The sequence below is a fragment of the Convolutriloba macropyga genome, chromosome 1 (genome assembly GCF_964194025.1).
Source record: "Convolutriloba macropyga chromosome 1, txConMacr16.3, whole genome shotgun sequence".
NCBI classification, from domain to species: Eukaryota; Metazoa; Xenacoelomorpha; order Acoela; family Convolutidae; genus Convolutriloba; species Convolutriloba macropyga.
In genome coordinates, this window is record NC_134468.1 from 86,497,725 (window position 1) to 86,521,569 (window position 23,845).

At 36.2% G+C, this 23,845-nt stretch overlaps 2 protein-coding genes across 2 annotated transcripts in view; both read left to right on the plus strand.

The window, feature by feature from the left end:
* LOC142343916 (cullin-4A-like) overlaps positions 1 to 23,845 on the plus strand; it is a 414,013-nt gene that overhangs the window by 150,888 nt on the left and 239,280 nt on the right. The gene's annotated exons all lie outside the window — the stretch shown is intronic.
* Positions 2,014 to 7,193, plus strand: LOC142343924 (uncharacterized). The gene is made up of 3 exons (XM_075395325.1): positions 2,014 to 2,162; positions 5,263 to 5,559; positions 6,246 to 7,193. The coding sequence occupies exons 1-3, from the start codon at positions 2,018 to 2,020 to the stop codon at positions 6,809 to 6,811; spliced, it is 1,008 nt and encodes a 335-aa protein (XP_075251440.1). The 5' UTR covers positions 2,014 to 2,017; the 3' UTR covers positions 6,812 to 7,193.

Sequence of the window (23,845 nt, forward strand, 5' to 3'; positions counted from 1 at the left end):
AATTGTTTTTCAATTGCTCTCAAACGGAAATTTGTGGCAATTATTTTTCTCCTTCCGGTCTCTTTGTGCGATTTTTTTTTGTTTTACCGACTTTTCGTCTGAAATTTTTTGTCTGTCATATTGAATATTTGTCCTCAGCGGGGTATTCAGTTATAACCCGAAGGGAATTAATTTTCTGAGCAGTTAATTTAGAGCGTCTCGCCTTACTAGTATCTAAGCATGCAACTCACCGAAACTGTTGAGGAGACATATATTCATGGTGTAAAGGGCGATCGTAAGAAGTTTGACCACCTCAGGTTCACCAACAGTATTTTGGACTGCTGATTTCCGAACTACCGGGCAATAATCTTATTTTTTGAGAGTTCGAAGCCCTACTGCCCCCCCCCACCCACGCTTGTCCACCCCCCCCCCCCCCACCTACGCTCGTCCCCCCTGCTCCACTCAGCCCCCCTCCATTGCTAGTATCCCTAAGCCCCAGCTGTCTACTATCGAAGCCAAACGCTCGCCGGTCGTTGGAAAGCAGTTAGCCCGACGTTTGTCGGTTATGTGTATCGCATTTATTTTACATTATATGTGCACATACAAAAGTAAATGCTGTTTTGAAGCAGCGATGCAGTGAAGATTCGAATTTCATTGGTACGCGGTATCGAAGTATTTCATATAGGTGAATATCCGTAGAAAAAAATGTCAAATTATATTTGAGGTTATTGGCTATACATAGTGCACTGCAGTACTTCTGGGCAATTGATATAGTTTTTTTTTCAAAAATGGGAAGTTATTCTGAAATATTGTGTTTTCAGTCCCAACATAATTTGACTTCTACCGAAACTTTTATTCGCCTCTGGTCGATAAACGAATAAATAAACAATAAAGAAAAACACATTGGTAGAAACGAATGTTAAATTCAGATCCAGTGGTTGGCTCGATTTTAAAAAATTGTCACGGCTATAAAATAAAACAGACAATTTTATTTAGACAAAAGTATTTACAAAAAATTGGCATGCCAGAACATTCTTTATGACTGTTGCGCCTGACGTTATAAAGTGCATTTTCATCATTCGCTCGTTCATTTTTCATGATATTTTACTGCTTTTGACAAATGTCTTTTTAAAAATGTCTTTTCTGATAATTATCAAAGGTGTCACGATGAGTGAAATTAAGTTCAATCGGAGAAAGAGATAATTTCAAATGGCGCCGGTTATCAACTGATTGACTTTAAATGCTGTTGGAAAATATTAATAATAATATTTGTCATGTTTTTGGTACTGGTTTATTTTCCCCATGAACAAAAATTGTGTTTTTATAGGACTGTGTGAACAACTAATGTTTTTTGTTCTGATAGTGGTTTGTATAGTCTTATTAAAGTCGGGACTAGTCGTAGTGGTATAAACATTACTCAACATTTGGAGGGTTTGAAATATCCTTTATGTACGGTTGTATCCATCCCTACCAACGGAATAATTTTTAAGTCGATGAAACGCATATACAGAATTTACTGGTTAAAGTTAAAAAGAGTTAACCTGTAAACGTGACGCTTCCTTTTTAATCTGTTTTTAATAACCATTTTTAAGGTGTCGTACCATTTCGACAATTTAATTGTATTTTAATGCAGGTTTTAGAATAGAAAGTTTAATAATGCTGTTTTGAGTTACTTTGACAAATCAATTAGTTTTTTTTAAAATGTCTCTAATTTTATCTTGGTGCTTTTTTCTTCATGGTTTCATTTACTTGTTCATCGTCGATTCAATTTGATTTAGCAATTCGATTAATTGGGGACATTTGCCGAATTGGCCGATAGGGCGGAGGGGGGGGGGTTAGCCGACAACCCAAATACTAAGAATTTAGGCCAACAAAACGACCGCACACCAATTGAATGGGGGACGAACTAGTGATATTTTGATCAATCAGATTTGTGGACCAATAAGAATAAAGCTGTGAGCAAAATTTCTCAATTCTTTTTTTGTCGGGTATAACCCCCCCCCCCCACCGGCCGCTATTCCTAGAACCCTTGTAGTAAATGAGAGACGTGTTTGTTGCGTGTGTTTTAGACAACCTTTCAATCTTCGACGATCAATCCATTATTCTGATTGGTGCAGACAGACCTAAGAGCTTGCTCAATGACGATGCCAGGAACATCAAGTCATGGGGAACCGACTTCAAAGGTATTAACGAAACCCAACATTCCACACCTATATTCAGTGATAATTTGGTTTACAAAGAACCCCCCTTGCGAAGATATAGCCCATCTCAATACGGTATTTTTTACAGTTATGGGGGGGGGGGGTGGGTCTACTGGTTCTAGCCCAACTTAGCTGATGCGGGTGGTCTGTAATTGAACAGAGCCCAAAAATCATAGAACACCTTGTGAGTTTAAGACAAAAATATCACTTAAGCGTCAGATTTCATCAATAGGCTTGACAAGCCTACTCAAGTAATGATGATTTGACGCCAAGAAACCTTGTTAAAAATATTTTTTTAATTAGTTTTTTTGAATTAATTAAATTCGATATATAACCTAAAAGTTTAAACAAACTTGTAACGAGATAAAACAAGTCACTAATTTATTGTCATAAATCATATAAATCAATTCAATCTAATTCTGTTTTAATTTAGGATCATACCTTTTTCGAAAACATCAGTTTCTATTTTTTCTTCCTAAAAATAAGAATAACTTTTAAAAGCTCCCATGTTTCTGTTTAAATGATTTTTTATTCTGAAGAACAAAAAAGCTGTTTAGCTTTTCTTAGAAGATAAAGATCTAAAGGATACAATGATAGTCTTTCGATCGTGGTTTTAAACAAAATTTTGACAAGTAAACTTCCACTTCAGGGAGAGCGTTTTTGGCAAATGAGACATGAACATCCCAAAACACGATCTAACGAGAAAATATTTTTATACTCAAACGAATGTAATTGCCAGCGTTGCCGATGTACTTTTTTCTATCGAGTTACAAGCTACAACAATTCGATATCACTGGCGCTGGATTTTTTCAATTATAATCCATATTCAAGACCCCCCAAATTCAAAAGAGAAATCAAAGAATATCTATTTGATTTAGCTAAGAAGAATTTTAAGTACAAATCATACCCATATGGATGGACAGCGTTTGAGACAAATCAAATTCAAGCCCCTGTAGGGACTTACTAAGCTTGGTGAAACCAAGTTTAGTGAAATTTATTATTATTATTGTTTTATTATTTAAATTCTTGGGAAGATTACTCTCAATTTCCTTATAAATTATTATTTCGTAAAAAGTGTCGAAAAAAACGTAAGCGTTTGAATTTATGAAACAGATTTTGCTGATTAACTCGCGTAAGTTCTAACCCTCAACTTGAGACAGCCTGCATTGACACATTTATGACGGAAAGACGACAGAGAGAGTTTATAAACAAAAGTTTTTGCATGACAGTTTGGGTTTTTTCATACGTTTTTTCGGGTTATGTTCCGCTAAAGCCCCACTCCCAGGACCAAATTTTCAAAAAGTTTTGGCTTTGAATTTTTTTTTCGAACATCTACGCTTGAATATGCTTCCGTAACATTCTACTAGATGCAAAATCTCAGAAGCCATCTCAATAAGGGAAACTTTGCTTTTTATCATTGATTAGATTCTATAGTAATGTGGCTCTCGACTATGAAGTATGTTGCGATATTACGATGGACTTAATATTACAGAAGAATATTCAAGTTTATTCTGTTTTTCCTCCCTCCAGTGTTTTTTTGCCCCCCCCCCCCCATTACAATTGACGTGTTTTAATATAGCACGTTGCTATGTAAGATAAGAACGTGCGCTTGGGGCGTAAACATTATATGACCACTAAGCTGGGAGGGGGGGGGGGGCAGAATAGATCCGAATATTCAGCAAATACTCGAACCAAATTTTCTGCCATAAAAGACTGTTTTGATCCGACTGTCAACATCTGCTTAGTCTTTCGTCGTTAATTTCTGTTTCAATCCAGAACTCTGTGATATGAGGCTAAAACTCATTCATTTCGTTGTTTGAAGCCTCATTATTTATATCGGCTTTGGATATATCGAATATTTGTGTCATTTCAAATGTTGATATCAAACGTTTGTTTTGACACGCAAGAGGAGTTTTTGTCTGGTTTCGAAGGCGAATAAAGAGATCGTTTTTATTCATGTCACATGAAATATTTTCATTGATAATTATTTCTACCCGTTGTAGTCATTCTCTGCAGATTAAAATGTTTTGCAATATTTTCAGAATAAGCTCATTAATCATTCGAAAAGGAGAAAAAAAGGATTTTTTTGGTATATTTAGTGCAAAATATCTCTTTTGTAATCTATTCAGGAATCGATTTATTATGCTTTCTGGAATGATTATGCTTTCTTTCTTAGACTGCTAGGAACTACCCCCCTTCTGGTAGAATATGATTGTTATTTTTACACCTTTACAATGGTAATAATATTTCTAATGGTCAGTCCTTTTTTATCTTAGGGTATACAGAACATAATCAGATAATCAGTGCATAAACGTGCACTAGTTTATTCACAATTGGAAATAAAATTTTGTTAACGTGGCAAAAGGAAATTTATTCTTTTCCGACGGCTAAAGTATTTTATGGACCAACATTAGGTTGAAGTCTATAAAATATGAAAAACTATTGCGTCTCGAGAAGGAGTATTTGGGTATTTTTTAATCAGTTTTGTTGAACTGAATTTTAAACAGGAAATGAAACGTAAATAGGAAGAAAAAAACAATTAAAACTTTTTAAATAATAAAGGTTTCTAACAATTGTCTCCACAAGATAATCACTTACAAAAATAGTTACAGTTTTTTTTTGAAAGTTTTTAGTTTAGGTCCATTCAGCAATTATGGCAAGATTTTCTCGTATTTTTCAGCTCTTTAGATCTCATTAATTAGAACGAAACACTAAAAACTTTTTATTGTTTTCTACCCCCCCCCCCTCCCTCCGGTTTTTTTCGCCAAGTTTCTTTGCCTGAATATTAAAGAGAGGTGTATGAATGATGCAATAGTTTGATAAAATAGTCAATTTTAAATGTACTTTGTTAAGTCATTTTCTTGAGTAAAGATGATTATTTTGGGCTTTTTTGAACTCTTTACAGCATCAAATAGTACCCTCTTTAAGTGTTTGAATTGGTTGTCGCGTAATTTCCACAAAACTTAAGTTTTTTTGAAAAATTCGGCTGTCTTGCCCATCGGCTTATTTGAGGGCCACCCTCGTTTTATGATATCACATGAGGTTGGTTGGAACTTGATTAGTCAATATTTCTCATTTACAGGTGAAATTATGGGCGTCTACTTCAACAAGATGAAACTACTGGACGCAGCCGCATTTGGCTACGATCAGATCCAATTGGGTGGAAATGTGAATGTCAAACCAGAAACAGTACCTCAGATCCACTACGACAGACCACTATCTAATGACATGGCAGCTTACTTCTTCGGAGGAGGCGGTTCGGTACCCGGTCAGGGCGGGTCGGTACCTTATCCTGGAACAGAAATTCTAATCCCTGAGGATCCGACGCTGTGTAGGCAAACTTATGGATATGACGAAAGCATCTGTTCCGAAATTCCAGGTGAGTTTTTATTTATAGAATAGCTTTTTTTATGTGTAAATAATGATTTTGTTGTTTTTGAATATCGTTTTACTTATGGATTGAAATGAGTAGCCAGTAGGCCACAGAGTGAAACCATTAATAATGAGTGTCGAAGTCATTTGTCTAAGATGCTTAATTTACAATAGTTTGTAATTTTAGTGTCCGTTTTTATTTCGAATCCGTTTAATGTTGCACAGTTGATTGTTTGAGGTCTGTCGGATAGTTTTTTCTTTCTATCAATACCCTAGTACAGACCTCGATTCATGAATAGACTTTAAAACTAAAGTGGGGGTCCAATATTGACATTAGGGTCGAGTTAAAGTCCAGCAGCAAAAACTTATGATAAAAGGACAAAGTTGAGAGGACTATAAAGTCGAGCTTAATTTTTTTTAATGGACCGCTTGAGTCAAGAAAGATCTTTTTATACCACCATATGATCGAGCAAGGACTTCTGCAGAGTCACTTAACCATGCTTAAAACACGAAACATGCACATTTTAAAATGACGAAAATTCATAGAAGTCAAATATTGGCTAAATTTTAACTTCTGGCTCTGCAGACTTTGGGCATTTTTTAACGTGCACGTGATGTTTTATTTAAAATGCAAGATCTCTGCTGTGATGCTTAAAATCGACTATCTGAATCCAACCCAACTCTTTTCTTCAGGTGGCTACCCATCACCAGATGATATCATAGGTCTAGACAAACCCCCCAGGTACCCACCCAAATACCCAGACAAAGGTGGCAAAGACAAGAACATGAAAGATGACTACACTACTTTGAACGATGACGCCAACCCAAATAAACCGGGCATCCGTGACCCCAACATTCCACAGAATTCCATTAAACCCAACATACCAACAGATTCGTTGCAACTGCGAATGTCGACCACAATATCCGGAATCATAATCGGAATAGTCGCATCCATAGTCATCGCAATTTTAATCCTCATTTTTGCTGTTTACAAGTACAAAAACAGGACAGAAATCGCCCAACATGCAATTCGAATTGACACAATCAAACTAGACCCTATGAACAGCAGCAACAATAGCAACACTTACAACAATAACAATCACAATACATACGACAGTTCAAGAACTAGTCACCCCTACAGTCTGGGTACCCCTGGTAAAAGTATCATTAAGAACGGGGGCGGGGGTAGTTCTACCATCAACACCCTCACCCGTGCTTCTATAGATCATTTACATGACAGTAAAGAGTGGTACGTGTGAACAAATTTACCTATTTTCGAATTTTTCACAATTTATTTTTATACCAATATGTGTTTGTCACGTGCCAGCTCCTTCCTGCCTAATCGTGTGTAGAAAAGCTATTTTGCAATTTCAATTTAGATTTAATTTTCATGCTTATAAAACTCCCGATTTTCTCTCACTTGTCATCAAAAATGAAGTTTATCAAGTTCTTCAAAATGACTGACAAGCTGCAGAGAAAACGGAGAGCTTCTAATCAATTATGCGCAATTTATAATTTCAATGTTTTAGTGCCTTTAATTTACTAATTTTCGTTTTGTTTCTATTTCAACTTGAGATATTTTTATTTTTTCAAAGTGAATCAATTTTCGAATCAATTATAATTGAGTTTTCGACGTTTAAAGGTTGTTTTATGAGCAACTAAGCTTATAGCTCGAAGCTGAACGGAATCAAAGCAAATTAGCGTTTGATTGCTGTCTCATCAAAATCAAACCACGTGATTTTTCGCAATGACGTTTGTTGAAAGTTGCAAATTGCAATAAATAGGCCGATCTATTTTGCCAGCCCCTCCCCCAGCTAGGGGACATAAATTTTATTCCCCCACGCACACATGCTATTTTTTTAAATAGTAATGTGCTATATAGAAACATTAAATGTAAGTGGGGTGAAATGAAGCAACACGAGGGTGTTGGGGGGGGGGGAGGCTACATAACAGTTTTAAATAAACATTTTCGTGCTGGAGATATCAAGAACATAGTCCAATAAGAGACATTAGAGCAAATGTTCTATGCTCCGACGACACCCTTGATACAAGAATATTTATTATATGCAGGTTATTGCTTGCATAGAAAATTGTCTCGTATCACGAAAAGGCCTACCAAGCGAAGATTATTATAACTGATGTGTCTCGGAATATCAAACTTTTGTTAGTTTGGAACAGATGTACTAATTTCTCTCGAACAAAGTTTGAAGCAACTATTGTGAAGGCGTGTGTCTTTGTTATGCAAAATTTTTACTTGACCGTTTTTGCGATTTCTTTTTAACACTTAAATTATTCATTTTTGAATGATCAAAGTTGCTCTCGTTTTGAAGTAAAGTTTCTTGCTAAAACCAATTGAGAGCGAAAGGAAACCAAATTAATTGTAGCTGAGAGGTTAATACGTCAGACTGTCAAACTGGAGGGTCGCGGTTTGGTTGGAACACCTGTTGAGTTGGTGTTATTGCACCTGCAAAACATTTCTAAGCTGAAAGCCCTCTAAATTAAAATGCCCCGCCTGTCGTTAGACAGCAATTCATCTAACGTTAAACGGTTCATGTTTTTTCAAGGATACCTATTGGAAAACATTTGGCCATCAAAACTGAATACCCTTCTTTTTTCCCACAGCTTGAATTTTGTTCGTTAATCCCACCCCTAAGTGGCGGAGGAATGATACAAAAGGATTCTTTTACGCGGTGAGCTTTGTTTAGTCGATACAGGTCAGGTGAAAACTGATGTTGTCGCAAATGTAAAATTTTGTATCGTTATAAACATTCAAATTCATAGGTTTTAACCTAAGGCCTTTTCAAGAGTTGCGTGCTCCAAGAAGTCATTGAGGTTGAATATTTCGGTAGATTAGGCAAAACAGAAAATTTTGTCACTATTTTGCATTTTTGTAAAATAGCGTTTTTTCAAAATCTCTAGATGTACAATTATTTCAAACAAAGATAAAATGAAAAGGTTTACTGATTTTTGTCGTTTTTCACTGGGCATCAAGGTTTTGAAAATTTGGACAAATGTTGAGCGTTGATTATTATTTTTTATTAAACAATTTTTATGCTTGCTCTCAAACGAGATTTATAGAAGTTATTTTAGTAAATTGTAATAAAATACAAAAATTGATAATCTGAAGGAAGAAAAGTCGGAAAACCTAATTAACGCCGCCCTTGCATTTATCCCCCCACGAACATTTCACCCCATCCCGCACTCCATCTCATTCTGCCCGTAAACCACCACCACCAATAACACCCACCTTCACCAGTCCCCTCTTCCCCATTCTCAACCAACAACCCTAATTACGCTGGAGCTAGCCTCCTTGAGCTACAGCTGGCTTTCAACGAAGCCAACCTCCCGCCAGTTGTCTGAGAACCAATCACCAGACGTGTGTTACAATTTTTGTTCAATTCTGATTTTTGGCAGGCAGTTCAAGCTAGAACTTATTAAGTCTGAAATTTGTGGTTTTCTTGCGCTCCATATATCCTTAAGTTTATTTCCGTCCAACTTGTAGAATTTTCGTTGCCCGCGTTTTGCTTTTTTGAAAACATTGAATTGGCTTGAGGGAAATTGGTCTCACAAATGTGTTCAGTTGTTATGCATTGCCTTCAAAGATCTGTCCCCTTTCAATATGTTTCATGATTTTTTAGCTGTTTTCTTAAGTTTTCATTTACCTTTGTTCCAAAATTTTCTACTTTTTTTCTTTAGTTGTTGATCAAAATCAAAAGATGTTGCAAGTCAATTTCTAGGAAAGCTAGATGTGCAACTTGCATAAATTATTTACTGAGGAATTTCCATACAGCCTTTTTCTTTTTTTCAAAATTGTCGACAGTGTTATCGTAAACTTTGTATTGTAGAAAAGTTCAAAACAACATCGACGAACTATAGAAGGTTCACTGCGTTTGTTGTTAATAAATATTTAGTTGGAGTTTTCTGTTAGTCACTTCTCCGCATCAATTCTTTTAAAATCAGTTCCAATGAGTTTTGACGTGCGATTTGCATGTCTGTCTTTTTTTTCTCTACAAACGTAAAAGAACAACTAATCCACGTTCATAGTTGATAAAGTGTCAATCATGTCTTTTTTCTTCATGTTTAATTGATGTAATAGCTCGGTATGACATCATGTTGTATGCTCTTTGACACGTTCTAATTAGGTTTAGAGAAGTGCTATTAAAACATTTGAAAAAATTACAGTTTCTCGTTTTGAAGAAAAGTTTGTTGCTAAAAGCAATTAATTGCGAAACGAAACCATTGCAATTGTAGCTGAGAGTTTAATACGTCAGACTGCCAAACTGGAGGGTCGCGGTTTGGTTAGAACATCTGTGGAGTTAGTGATATTGCGCCTGCAAAATTTTTCTAAGCTGAAAGTCCTCTAAGTTAAAATGCCCCGCCTGTCGTTAGAGAGCAATTCATCCAACGTTAGGGGTTTATGTTTTTTCAAGTTTACATTTTGGAAAACAATTGAGCATCAAAACTGAACACCCTTCCTTTTTCCCAGAACTTGAATTTCGGATGTTATACCCACCCCTTCAGTTCTTATGCCCACCCACAAGGATTCTTTTACGCGGTGAGCTTTGTTTACTCGATACCGTTCAGGTAAAAACTGATTAATATCGTTGAAAATGTAAAATTTTGTATCCTTATAACCATTCAAATTCATAGGTTTTAACCTCAGGCTTTTTCAAGAGTTGCTTGCTTCAAGAAGCCATTGAGGTTGAAAAATTCAGCAGATTCGGCAAAAGAGAAAATTTTTGTCACTTTTGCCTTTTTTTTGTAAAATTGAGCGGTTTTTTCAAAATATCTAGATGAACAACTAATTCAAACAAAGATAAAATGAAAAGGTTAACTGATTTTTGTCGTTTTTCACTGGGCATCAAGGGTTTGAAAATTTGGACAAATGTTGAGCGTTGATTATTATTTCTTATTAAACGATTTCTTTGCTTGCTCTCAAACGAGATTTATTGAAGTTATCTTAGTCATGGACGTCTTCTTATGCCAGTTTTGAGAGTAACAGTCATTCGTTCGTTTTTCTGTGCCACCATTTGACATTTTGTCCTCAATAAGAATGGTTAAGCTGGTAAAGCCGGGGTAACACAAAATTTTGTTAGAGTCTCACTTTGTATACGATTCAACAAAACTATTTAAAATACAAAAATTGATAATCTGAATGAAGGAAAGTCCCATTTAACACATATCCCTGCACTCAACTCTCGTTAACGCCGCCTCGCGTTTAACCACATCCCCTCACGGCCATTTCACCTGATCCCGCACTCCATCTCATTCTGCCCGTAAACCACCACCACCTTTTCACACCCACGTTCACCAGTCCCCTCTACCCCATGCTCAACCAACACCCCTAATTACGCTAGAGCTAGCCTCCATGTGCTGCAGCTGGCTACCAACGAAGCCAACTTCCCGCCAGTTGTCTGAGAACCAATCACCAGACGTCTGTTGTGTTTACAATTTTTGTCCAATTTTGATTTTTGGCAGGCAGTTTCAGCTAGAAGTTATTAAGTTCTGAAATTTTTGTTATTCGTGCGCTCCATTTGTCCTTGAGGTTATCTTTATCCGAATTGTAGAATTTTTATTGCCTACGTTTTGCTTTTCTTGAAAACATTGAACTAGCTTGAGGGAAATCAGTTCCACACTTCTCTTTAGCTGCGATAAGCTACCTTCAAAGACCGTCACTTTTCAATATGTTTGATGAACTTTGATCTGGTGTCTTTAGTTTTCAATTATCTTTGTTCCAAAATGTTCTACTTTTTTGCTCTAGTTCAATGTTTTTGACCAAAATTGAAAGTTACGAGTCATCTTCTAGAAAAAAATAGAGATGTGGCATTTGGGGAAATTTTTTACCACGCACTTTTCATACAGCCTAATTTTTTTGTTGTTTTAAATTTGACGACTGTGTTATCATAAACTTCATATTGTAGAATAGTTCAAAACAACATCGAAGAAGTATACAGGCGTCGCTGAGTTTGCTGTCAATAAATCAATTGTTGGAGTTTTCTGTTAATCACTTCTCCGAATCATTTTTTTTAAAGTAGTTGCAATGAAGCTTGACGTGAGATTTTTCTTTCTTCGTTTCTTTAGATTTGTAAAAGAAAATATAAACCACGTTCTTATTTGATACAGTGTCAATCATGTCTTCGTTTTTAATGGGTGTAATGGCTTGGTATGATATCCTTTTGTATGCTCTTTGGCACGTTGTAAATAACTTTAGAAAAGTGCTATTAAAAATATTCGAAAAAAATTAAAGAAAATTCTGAGTGCAAAAAGCTGCATTTGCCAAACAAAGCTAAGGTTTGTGAACAACTCTTTGTCAGCTGTTCGTGAGAAAGCGAAGGAATCTGTCTGTGTTTCAATTATTCGGACTTTTTTGTGTTTTTGGGATAGTCTTGTATTTCCGCATTGACATTAGAGGGCAAAGTTTCTATGCATTATCAATTGTCCTTGGCTGTGCCGATTCCGTTGTTTCAAATATTTTGAACTTTGCTTATCAAAATATAAGTTACAAATATGCAGTAATGTGCCACTTAGTTCCCCTAACTAAACTTAAGGTCTCAAAAGAACGAATTTAATAAACAGAAATGCGGACACTACGAAAAAACCACTAAAAATACCATCAGTCAAACTGTTGTTTGAAATTGAATTTTTGAACAGCTCCAACTAATGGAATCGCTTTTAAGGATGTATGAAGAAATTGAAGAAAATCCTTTGCGTAAAGCAACTAAAAACTCAATTGAAGGTGAAGGTTCAAAATCAAATTTCGTTTTTTGATTAGAGAAATTTGATGTCATCTCTAATCGGTTATTTGCATATGGGCAATGTAAGCAAAATAATTAAGGTCCATTTTAAAAAATAGTTATTACGGCAACTATTTTATTTTTGCTGGTTTTCAGTATTAGCGTTATTTGAACTTAGAATCCAATTTTAATTTGAATTTTCACTTTTGTCACTTCTATGATATTTGTATCAAGGTCTCATTTGAGTGCAAATTTTTAATAACGTTTTTGGAAAAAATTTTGCGTATAGTATGTATTATGAAAACGTCTCAAACTCTGCTCTTTTTCTCTGCTCAATTTTTTTCTGAACTTTTTTTCAAGGAACTAAAAAAAGTTTCCACAATTCTCCTCTTCGTTGTTTACTATTCAAAAATTTATCTGTCGTGTAAGCGTTAGGTTGCTTGGACAAAGTCTTGCCATATTGAGTGCTTGACAGGGATTTTTGTTAAGTGATAATTTTTTATTCCAAGGTTGTCTTTTTCGCTTTTCCTTATTCTCCACACGCACTTATAGATTAGTGAAGGAGGACACGGTTTTTGCACTGTTTCAACGATTTCATTCTTCTTACGGTTGCCATAATTTACAAATCTATTTTATATTAGTTCGCTAATAATAATAATAATAATAATAATTTGATTCAGAAATTGAATAATAATTGCCCTATAGACGACTTGAGGAGATTAAACTTTCATCCAATCATTTTTTATGCCACTACGTAATTGGTGTTGCGAATTTCGAGACACAAATAAGCTTAGAAAGAATCGTTATATTGTGTGAAACAGTAACTAATTTGATGGCTAGAAAAGAGTGATTTCAGTCAACTAATATTAAGGTTTGCTCATAATTCTATATCGCAGAAATCTGGTCAGAAAAAATATTCATCCGAATGATGCTTATCCAATTTCAGCAAAGAATATTGACATTGCAATGATGACTGGTTTCAGTATTTAACTTCAGTTAATTAATCCTTGTAGATCTTTTGTTGTGAAACGTGACGTATTCTATATTAATTCTAAGTTTGCTTATATTGAATAAATGATCAGATGACTGATCGATCTTTGTCAAAAAAACTATTTATTATGTCATTTCTCAGACATTTACCGGAAGTTAGAATCTGAAGCAAGTTTATTAGATTGGCCATTTTTTCCGTTTGCTCTATGAGTAAAAACATTGATTGAAATTCTAATTTGATGGCACGATGAATTATAATTCGTTCGATTGATGAGCACAAACGGAAAAGATCCGATAAATTTGTATCGTAATTGAAAAAATAAATCTGTTGCACGGAATTCTCAACCAGAATTTTTATCCGAAAAGAGTAATCACAGGACTCGTATATCTTCAATATTATTCTTCTTCACTTAACTAGATTTTTTTGTCTCTGGTGTTTTTAAATACTACATACTGGAGTCTTTAACTTTCAGAAATGTTTTCCCCTTATTTTTGACTTTATGCAATTTGAATATTTACCAATTGCTCTCAATTGAGGTTTGTAACAATTATATTATTTCTGCTGTCTTGTTAATAGGATTTTTTGTTTGACCAATATTTCGTCGGACCCTTCTTAGTCCTCAAAAAGGGGGCGAACAGTTAGGGCTGGGAACCCTAGGTTCTCGTAGAGCCGCACAGCTACTAAGTTTTTAAGTGTGATTCACCGAATCCGTTTTGAAGACTCTAATTCATAAAGTGAAGTGGAGTTCTTAGAACTTGACCCCCTCCCCCACATCAGCCCCCTCCGACAATTCAACCCCCCCCCCCCCACCAGTCACTACCCCCTAAGAGTAGTTACGTAGTAAATTCGGAGAGAATTTTGCCAATATTCCGTAGGAAACACTCCTACCAGTCTCTCTCTCTCTCTCTCTCTCTCTCTCTCTCTCTTTCTCTCTTTATATATGTTCAATTTTATCATAAAAGTCTTCAATTCACAATGAAAACACTTGTTTTAATTAATGTGGGCACGATTAAGCTGATCATATTTTACGCGGGACTGCACTCTAAAAATTTACCTGCAACGTTTGCCGGCAAGCGAAATTACCTGCAGGCAAGTGGTACGTGCAATCTTTCTAGAACACATTACTTAAAAACTAACAACTCCAAACAACAGATTTATATTTGATACGCACCTTTTGATGTGAAAAAAACAATTGAAAACTATGCTTAAAGTGTAGGTAAAATTTCTCATTGGTTGACTAGAAAGTTCAACTGACTGAAAGAAACGTTGACCAACTTCTGCTTTCTACGGAAGAGGAGCAGTACTCTACCCAAATTTTTTTCTAGGTACTTTTTTTCATTTCTCTTGAACGAAAGCTCTTAAAACTCTGCGAATTTTCAATTCATATAAAATTTAGCATTCTACGAAAACGTAAAATGCAATGTAACTTAAATTCGCTTTCAAAACGTGAACTTTTATATGTTTTTTTGCTGTTTGAAGTTCCATTTGATCAAGTACACATTGTTCCGCAAATTAAAAAAAAACTTTCTCAATGAGTACATTTTTAAATAATTTTAAAGAAAGAATACTCGGCAATGTGCGTTCACACATCATTTTCCAACCACTTTTTAACGCTTAACCACTTTTTGTTTATTGGCCGTCCATATGAGGAACAGATAGAAAACCTTCAAAAAATCTGACGTATTGATCTAAAATAATCACGGTGTATGAATAAAGAATTGATTCCAACTCAAATCACTTGGTAAAGTGAATAATGCCACATTAGTGGGCTAATGAGACCTGCCATTATTAGGAATACTAGACAAGACAAACCAGAACTCCAATAACAACAATCATTTGCATACGATATTCAATGTCTATTTTTCGGGAAAAGTAAAAAGTTAAAACATAATAAAAAGTCAAAACAATGTCAAAAAAAACTAATTCAAACAAACTAGTTTGTTTTTACTAAGAAAAAACATGTAATCAGTTGTTGATGAAACTCGGTAGCAAGTAGAAAAAAATTTAAATTGACAAAGTTTTTAAAAAAATAAGTTTATGTTTTCTCGGAAACAATTGATTTAAAGTAATGAAAACCATTAGATATCAATCGAAATTTTAAATAGATTTCTGTTTATTCATACCGGTCAAAACTTTGAGAACTATTGCCATCCAGAATATGTCGTGCTTCTACAAAAAAAAATTCTACACGACAACTTCACACACAAAAATTCCATGAAATTTTGCCAGAAAACGGCGTAGAAGCCGTTAAAACAATAGACAGAAACAACTGCGCCTTCTTTGAATATCAGTAATGTGTTATATGACCTCTGAATAATGAAATGTAACAAGTATTATAAAAAACAAAATACAGATAAATTAAAAAAAATACAATTGTATTTTTCGAAAACGATTAATTTCGCAAACATAAAAAACATTATCTAGCAACTGAAATCCATAAAAAGGTAGTTGCTTTTATTTCCCAACTAAAAATCTTTTCAGCGGTGTTTTCTTCAGCAAATAAACTGATTTGCTACTTGTAGTTAATGAGACTAGTCAACAAGTAGATAAAGTCATGAAAAAATTTAGATATCAATTGAAATCAGTAAATGAGTTTCCTGGTTTTTCCAGAGAAAGCCACTGCATTATCGTGATTATAATATTCGACTACCAACAAACGATTAACATAGACGAAAATCACAAATTAAATTAACATTTTGCGTGTAACGGCTGCTCTCCTATCAAAGTCAAGGAAAACTTTACACCGCCCAGTTCGTTTCAGCGGTTTCAAATCTGTCCGGATAATGTATTTTTTCAGTTAACTTTTGTGAACTGTATTATCCGCTATACTGTTGAATGCCATTGCATTACTTGTTGCTCTATTACGCCTGATAACTAATTGCTCAGCTTTGCTGTAGAACTAACTTGTTTCTCTTAGAATAACAAAATAATCCAAATTGAAACAATCAAATTGTTGTTGAGTTTTTTGTTAATAACTCAAGTTATAAACTGAATTTAGGAATTCCCGTTCCTACAAATTGTAGCCCTATAACTTGACTATAACCATGCAAATTTTCAACCTGCTGCAGTTAGCAGTTGTTAAAAGTGTGGTTTTACCAGTCGCAAATTTGATAATAATAATAGTTTTCTAACTTCAAAGTTAGCGAGTCACTCTATTGGTTTCAATAACACCATTGTCGAACTAGAATAGGCTTCGTTTAAGCCAGTAAGAGAAACTGACTTTATGCTTTGCACATAGTTTCTCTTACTTAGGAATTCTGTTCCTCAGAAAGAAAGTTTTGAGAATATCAAAGTTAATTCTCTTTTCAACAAGTCAAAGTAAAGTTAAAACTGTACAATCACTAATATGATCTACAGAAATAAGGCACAATAACAATTAATTTACCGCTCAAGAACGTGTGCTTCAATACGCACTGTATGTCAGTTTAATAACACAAAGTTAACGAGTTTCAACTGATTTTTGGTAGTTTTTCAAACTCTATTTATAGTGCCGTACTTGTCAAAGTTGCATCTCTGATTGGGTGTAGATAAAAATGTCGACAGAATGTGAACACTTTTCCATAACGTCACTTTTGCAGTGTAAATTTGATGTCATGGGAAGTTTGTTAACCATGTAGAAGTTTTGTCGAATATTCTGTATCAATAACAGGTTGGTTCGCAATCCAATCGCAAAGAATCTGATGCAATACTGTTAAGTCGTAGTAATGTTTTGCTGGTGGTTGAGATAGTTCAAGTTTGTTTCACTTCATGTATGACGATCGCGTACTAATTACTAATAATAGCTGCTAAATATAAATATTGAAGAAAGTGAACAAATCCAAATGGCTTCAATAGAATGTAGCATTAAATTTCGCTTGTCAGTCTATTCTAGCTTTAATGCTTGAAATGACCTTGAAGCGCAATTCAGTTTGGTTGTTGAGATAGTAAGCTCAGCCTCAACATCGCCGGCCCTGTTTTCCATCGCGAAAACATCTTTTCCAGGTAGTACTGGGGCGAGCTTCACTACTGGTCTCTTGTACACTCCGTCGTTTGTTCGAACTATCGCTGATCGAATCACACCGTCAGAACCGTCAGATCCATCGATGGTTTCCGTAACTCGACCTAGATTTAAATATCCACGCTTATTACTGTCTTCGATCAAGCAAACGAGATCGCCTTTTTTAAGGGTTTCGTTCGTCGTAGATCGCCATTTTTGCCGATTATTCAGAGTTGGCAGATATTCTTTACGAAATCTGTCCAATATGAGATTTGCATAGGCTTGAGTTTGTCGAAAGAGCTTTCGATGATTGACAGATTCTTACGCGCATGGTAGATAGGGTAAGCAAACGTTCTTGTTGCCAAGCAAGAAGTGATTGGGGGTCAATGCTTCTAAGTCGCTAACATCTGAGCTGACTGGAGTCAGGGGTCTTGCGTTCAGTGTCTGCTCAACCACACACATCGTAGTTATGAGAACGTCCTCGGTGACTGATCTGTTGCCCAACACTGTATACATTGCTTTCTTGCAACTTCTGACCAACCGCTCCCATACTCCTCCAAAGTGTGGTGCTGCGGGTGGATTGAACTTCCATCTGATTCCTCGTTGAATAAGATGTTCTTCGATCCCTTCTTTGATCCATGCCGCAACGTACACTGCAAATTCTTGTTCAGCTCCAACAAAGTTTGTCCCATTGTCGCTGATGATCGTACACGGTTTGCCTATTCGCGCAATAAATCTCATAATTGCGTTGAGACAACTATGTGTGTCCAACTTGGATACCACTTCTATATGCACCGCTCCCATAGTTAGACAAATGAAAAGACAACACCATCGTTTTTCATTTCTTCGCCCGATCTTCACAGTGAAAGCGCCAAAGTAGTCAAAGCCAACATTTGTAAAGGCTGTTGAAGCATCTAACTGCTCTTCGGGTAGATCTGCCATTACTGGTGCTCTGCACTTTCTGCAGGTAACACACTTGTTCTTGATTGATCTTAAGGCGTTCCATATCCCTAGGATCCACATCTTCTACTGAACAAGGTTCCTTACATGCTCAGTGACCTCGTGTTGATTGTCCTTGTGCTCGTTTCGCAAGAATAATTCAACCGCATGATGTTTCCAAGGTAGCAATATTGGATGCTTTGCATTGAAGTCCAATTGACTCTTGCCTATTCTGCCGTTGGCTCGAATAAGTCCTTCCTCATCTAAGAAGGGTGAAAATTTGTTGCCTTTTGGAATTTCCTTTTCAGCTTTGAGAGATTTCACCTCTTCACCAAACTGTTATCGCTGTAGTAACTTGAAGATTGTTGCCTTTGCTTTTTCTCTTTCTTCAATGCTGACTACAAGTGTTGTTGGCTTGTATTTGCTCAATGCTTGCTGTACGTATGCCACTGTATTTAACAGTCTGTTAAAGTTACTGAACCGTCCCCACTGAATAACAGCTTTCTTTTCTTCAGCCTGTATCATGAAGACTGATGAAGGTATATTCTCTTCATCTGATGCAAAGATTAGATTTACTTGCTCTGGCCACTCACTTTCTGGTCGCTTCAACCAGGCCGGTCCACTGAGCCACTCGCTTCTCTTGAGTTCCTCGATGTTGATTGCCCTGTTGCCAATATCCGCTGGGTTGTTGATACCGCTCACATGTTTCCACTGTGAAACGTCAGTTGTATCCAGTATCTCAGCCACTCGATTGGCCACAAACACTTGTTGCTTGCGATGGGAGCTGTGTATCCACTGCAATACCGTAGTTGAGTCTGACCAAAAACTGCAACTATCAAGTACATATTGTTCCGCAAATTAAAAAAAAAACTTTCTCAATGAGTTCATTTTTAAATAATTTTAGAGAAAGAATACTCGGCAATGTGCGTTCACACATCATTTTCCAACCACTTTTTAACGCTTAACCACTTTTCGTTTAATGGCCGTCCATATGAGGAACAGATAGAAAACCTTCAAAAAATCTGACGTATTGATCTAAAATAATCACGGTGTATGAATAAAGAATTGATTCCAACTCAAATCACTTGGTAAAGTGAATAATGCCACATTAGCGGGCTAATGAGACCTGCCATTAATAGGAATACTAGACAAGACAAACCAGAACTCCAATAACAACAATCATTTGCATACGATATTCAATGTCTATTTTTCGGGAAAAGTAAAAAGTTAAAACATAATAAAAAGTCAAAACAATGTCAAATAAAAACTAATTCAAACAAACTAGTTTGTTTTTACTAAGAAAAAACATGTAATCAGTTGTTGTTGAAACTCGGTAGCAAGTAGACAAAAAATTAAATTGACAAAGTTTTTAAAAAAATAAGTTTATGTTTTCTCGGAAACAATTGATTTAAAGTAATGAAAACCATTAGATATCAATCAAAATTTTAAATAGATTTCTGTTTATTCATACCGGTCAAAACTTTGAGAACTATTGCCATCCAGAATATGTCGTGCTCCTACAAAAAAAAATTCTACACGACAACTTCAGACACAAAAATTCCATGAAATTTTGCCAGAAAACGGCGTAGAAGCCGTTAAAACAATAGACAGAAACAACTGCGCCTTCTTTGAATATCAGTAATGTGTTATATGACCTCTGAATAATGAATCTATGTAACAAGTATTATAAAAAACAAAATACAGATAAATTAAAAAAATTACAATTGTATTTTTCGAAAACGATTAATTTCGCAAACATAAAAAACATTATCTAGCAACTGAAATCCATAAAAAGGTAGTTGCTTTTATTTCCCAACTAAAAATCTTTTCAGCGTTGTTTTCTTCAGCAAATAAACTGATTTGCTACTTGTAGTTAATGAGACTAGTCAACAAGTAGATAAAGTCATGAAAAAATTTAGATATCAATTGAAATCAGTAAATGATTTTCCTGGTTTTTCCAGAGAAAGCCACTGCATTATCGTGATTATAAAATTCGACTACAAACAAACGATTAACATAGACGAAAATCACAAATTAAATTAACATTTTGCGTGTAACGGCTGCTCTCCTATCAAAGTCAAGGAAAACTTTACACCGCCCAGTTCGTTTCAGCGGTTTCAAATCTGTCCGGATAATGTATTTTTTCAGTTAACTTTTGTGAACTGTATTATCCGCTATACTGTTGAATGCCGTTGCATTACTTGTTGCTCTATTACGCCTGATAACTAATTGCTCAGCTTTGCTGTAGAACTAACTTGTTTCTCTTAGAATAACAAAATAATTCAAATTGAAACAATCAAATTGTTGTTGAGTTTTTTGTTAATAACTCAAGTTATAAACTGAATTTAGGAATTCCCGTTCCTACAAATTGTAGCCCTATAACTTGACTATAACTATGCAAATTTTCAACCTGCTGCAGTTAGCAGTTGTTAAAAGTGTGGTTTTACCAGTCGCAAATTTGATAATAATAATAGTTTTCTAACTTCAAAGTTAGCGAGTCTGTCTATTGGTTTCAATAACACCATTGTTGAACTAGAATAGACTTCGTTTAAGCCAGTAAGAGAAACTGACTTTATGCTTTGCACATAGTTTCTCTTACTTAGGAATTCTGTTCCTCAGAAAGAAAGTTTTGAGAATATCAAAGTTAATTCTCATTTCAACAAGTCAAAGTAAAGTTAAAACTGTACAATCACTAATATGATCTACAGAAATAAGACACAATAACAATTAATTTACCGCTCAAGAACGTGTGCTTCAATACGCATTGTATGTCAGTTTAATAACACAAAATTAACGAGTTTCAACTGATTTTTGGTAGTTTTTCAAACTCTATTTATAGTGCCGTACATGTCAAAGTTGCATCTCTGATTGGGTGTAGATAAAAATGTCGACAAAATGTGAACACTTTTCCATAACGTCACTTTTGCAGTGTAAATTTGATGTCATGGGAAGTTTGTTAACCATGTAGAAGTTTTGTCGAATATTCTGTATCAATAACAGGTTGGTTCGCAATCCAATCGCAAAGAATCTGATGCAATACTGTTAAGTCGTAGTAATGTTTTGCTGGTGGTTGAGATAGTTCAAGTTTGTTTCACTTCATGTATGACGATCGCGTACTAATTACTAATAATAGTTGCTAAATATAAATATTGAAGAAAGTGAACAAATCCAAATGGCTTCATTAGAATGTAGCATTAAATTTCGCTTGTCAGTCTATTCTAGCTTTAATGCTTGAAATGACCTTGAAGCGCAATTCAGTTTGGTTGTTGAGATAGTAAGCTCAGCCTCAACATCGCCGGACTGTTTTCCATCGCGAAAACATCTTTTCCAGGTAGTACTGGGGCGAGCTTCACTACTGGTCTCTTGTACACTCCGTCGTTTGTTCGAACTATCGCTGATCGAATCACACCGTCAGAACCGTCAGATCCATCGATGGTTTCCGTAACTCGACCTAGATTTAAATATCCACGCTTATTACTGTCTTCGATCAAGCAAACGAGATCGCCTTTTTTAAGGGTTTCGTTCGTCGTAGATCGCCATTTTTGCCGATTATTCAGAGTTGGCAGATATTCTTTACGAAATCTGTCCAATATGAGATTTGCATAGGCTTGAGTTTGTCGAAAGAACTTTCGATGATTGACAGATTCTTACGCGCATGGTAGATAGGGTAAGCAAACGTTCTTGTTGCCAAGCAAGAAGTGATTGGGGGTCAATGCTTCTAAGTCGCTAACATCTGAGCTGACTGGAGTCAGGGGTCTTGCTTTCAATGTCTGCTCAACCACACACATCGTAGTTGTAAGAACGTCCTCGGTGACTGATCTGTTGCCCAACACTGTATACATTGCTTTCTTGCAACTTCTGACCAACCGCTCCCATACTCCTCCAAAGTGTGGTGCTGCGGGTGGATTGAACTTCCATCTGATTCCTCGTTGAATAAGATGTTCTTCGATCCCTTCTTTGATCCATGCCGCAACGTACACTGCAAATTCTTGTTCAGCTCCAACAAAGTTTGTCCCATTGTCGCTGATGATCGTACACGGTTTGCCTATTCGCGCAATTAATCTCATAATTGCGTTGAGACAACTATGTGTGTCCAACTTGGATACCACTTCTATATGCACCGCTCCCATAGTTAGACAAATGAAAAGACAACACCATCGTTTTTCATTTCTTCGCCCGATCTTCACAGTGAAAGGGCCAAAGTAGTCAAAGCCAACATTTGTAAAGGCTGTTTAAGCATCTAACTGCTCTTCGGGTAGATCTGCCATTACTGGTGCTCTGCACTTTCTGCAGGTAACACACTTGTTCTTGATTGATCTTAAGGCGTTCCATATCCCTAGGATCCACATCTTCTACTGAACAAGGTTCCTTACATGCTCAGTGACCTCGTGTTGATTGTCCTTGTGCTCGTTTCGCAAGAATAATTCAACCGCATGATGTTTCCAAGGTAGCAATATTGGATGCTTTGCATTGAAGTCCAATTGACTCTTGCCTATTCTGCCGTTGGCTCGAATAAGTCCTTCCTCATCTAAGAAGGGTGAAAATTTGTTGCCTTTTGGAATTTCCTTTTCAGCTTTGAGAGATTTCACCTCTTCACCAAACTGTTATCGCTGTAGTAACTTGAAGATTGTTGCCTTTGCTTTTTCTCTTTCTTCAATGCTGACTACAAGTGTTGTTGGCTTGTATTTGCTCAATGCTTGCTGTACGTATGCCACTGTATTTAACAGTCTGTTAAAGTTACTGAACCGTCCCCACTGAATAACAGCTTTCTTTTCTTCAGCCTGTATCATGAAGACTGATGAGGGTATATTCTCTTCATCTGATGCAAAGATTAGATTTACTTGCTCTGGCCACTCACTTTCTGGTCGCTTCAACCAGGCCGGTCCACTGAGCCACTCGCTTCTCTTGAGTTCCTCGATGTTGATTGCCCTGTTGCCAATATCCGCTGGGTTGTTGATACCGCTCACATGTTTCCACTGTGAAACATCAGTTGTATCCAGTATCTCAGCCACTCAATTGGCCACAAACATTTGTTGCTTGCGATGGGAGCTGTGTATCCACTGCAATACCGTAGTTGAGTCTGACCAAAAACTGCAACTATTTATCTTCATTTCGTGTTCCTTGACTATCTGCTCCTTGAACCTCACTGCCATGACTGCCGCTTGTAATTCCAATCGCGGTATTGAAAGATGCCTCATCGGTGACACTCTGCATTTTCCAATGACAAATGCTAAGTCAGCTGAGTATTTCTTTGGTTGTGAACGTAGATAGGCCACTGCACACATCGTGTCCGCAGATGTGTCAGCAAACACATGAAGTTCGGTCTTGTCCCTCTCTCTGTTGAAGTATCTTCTGTCGATACTTGTTTTAGCTATAATTGGAAGTTGCTCTTTCCATCTTAGGAATTCTTCTTTCTCACCAGATTCCACTTCGTTGTCCCAATGTTGTCCAATTTTAGTCCAGATGCCTTTCAGAAGTCGCCTCATGTGAACACTGAACGGAGCAAACAATCCGATCGGGTCGAATACTGAAGAGACCAGTGATAGAATCTTCCTCTGGGTTATAGGTGATTCAACTTCCTTGTTCGTACCTCTGCACACTTGAAGACCATCATCAGTAACAGTCCATTGTATTCCAAGCACCGAGGATCCCT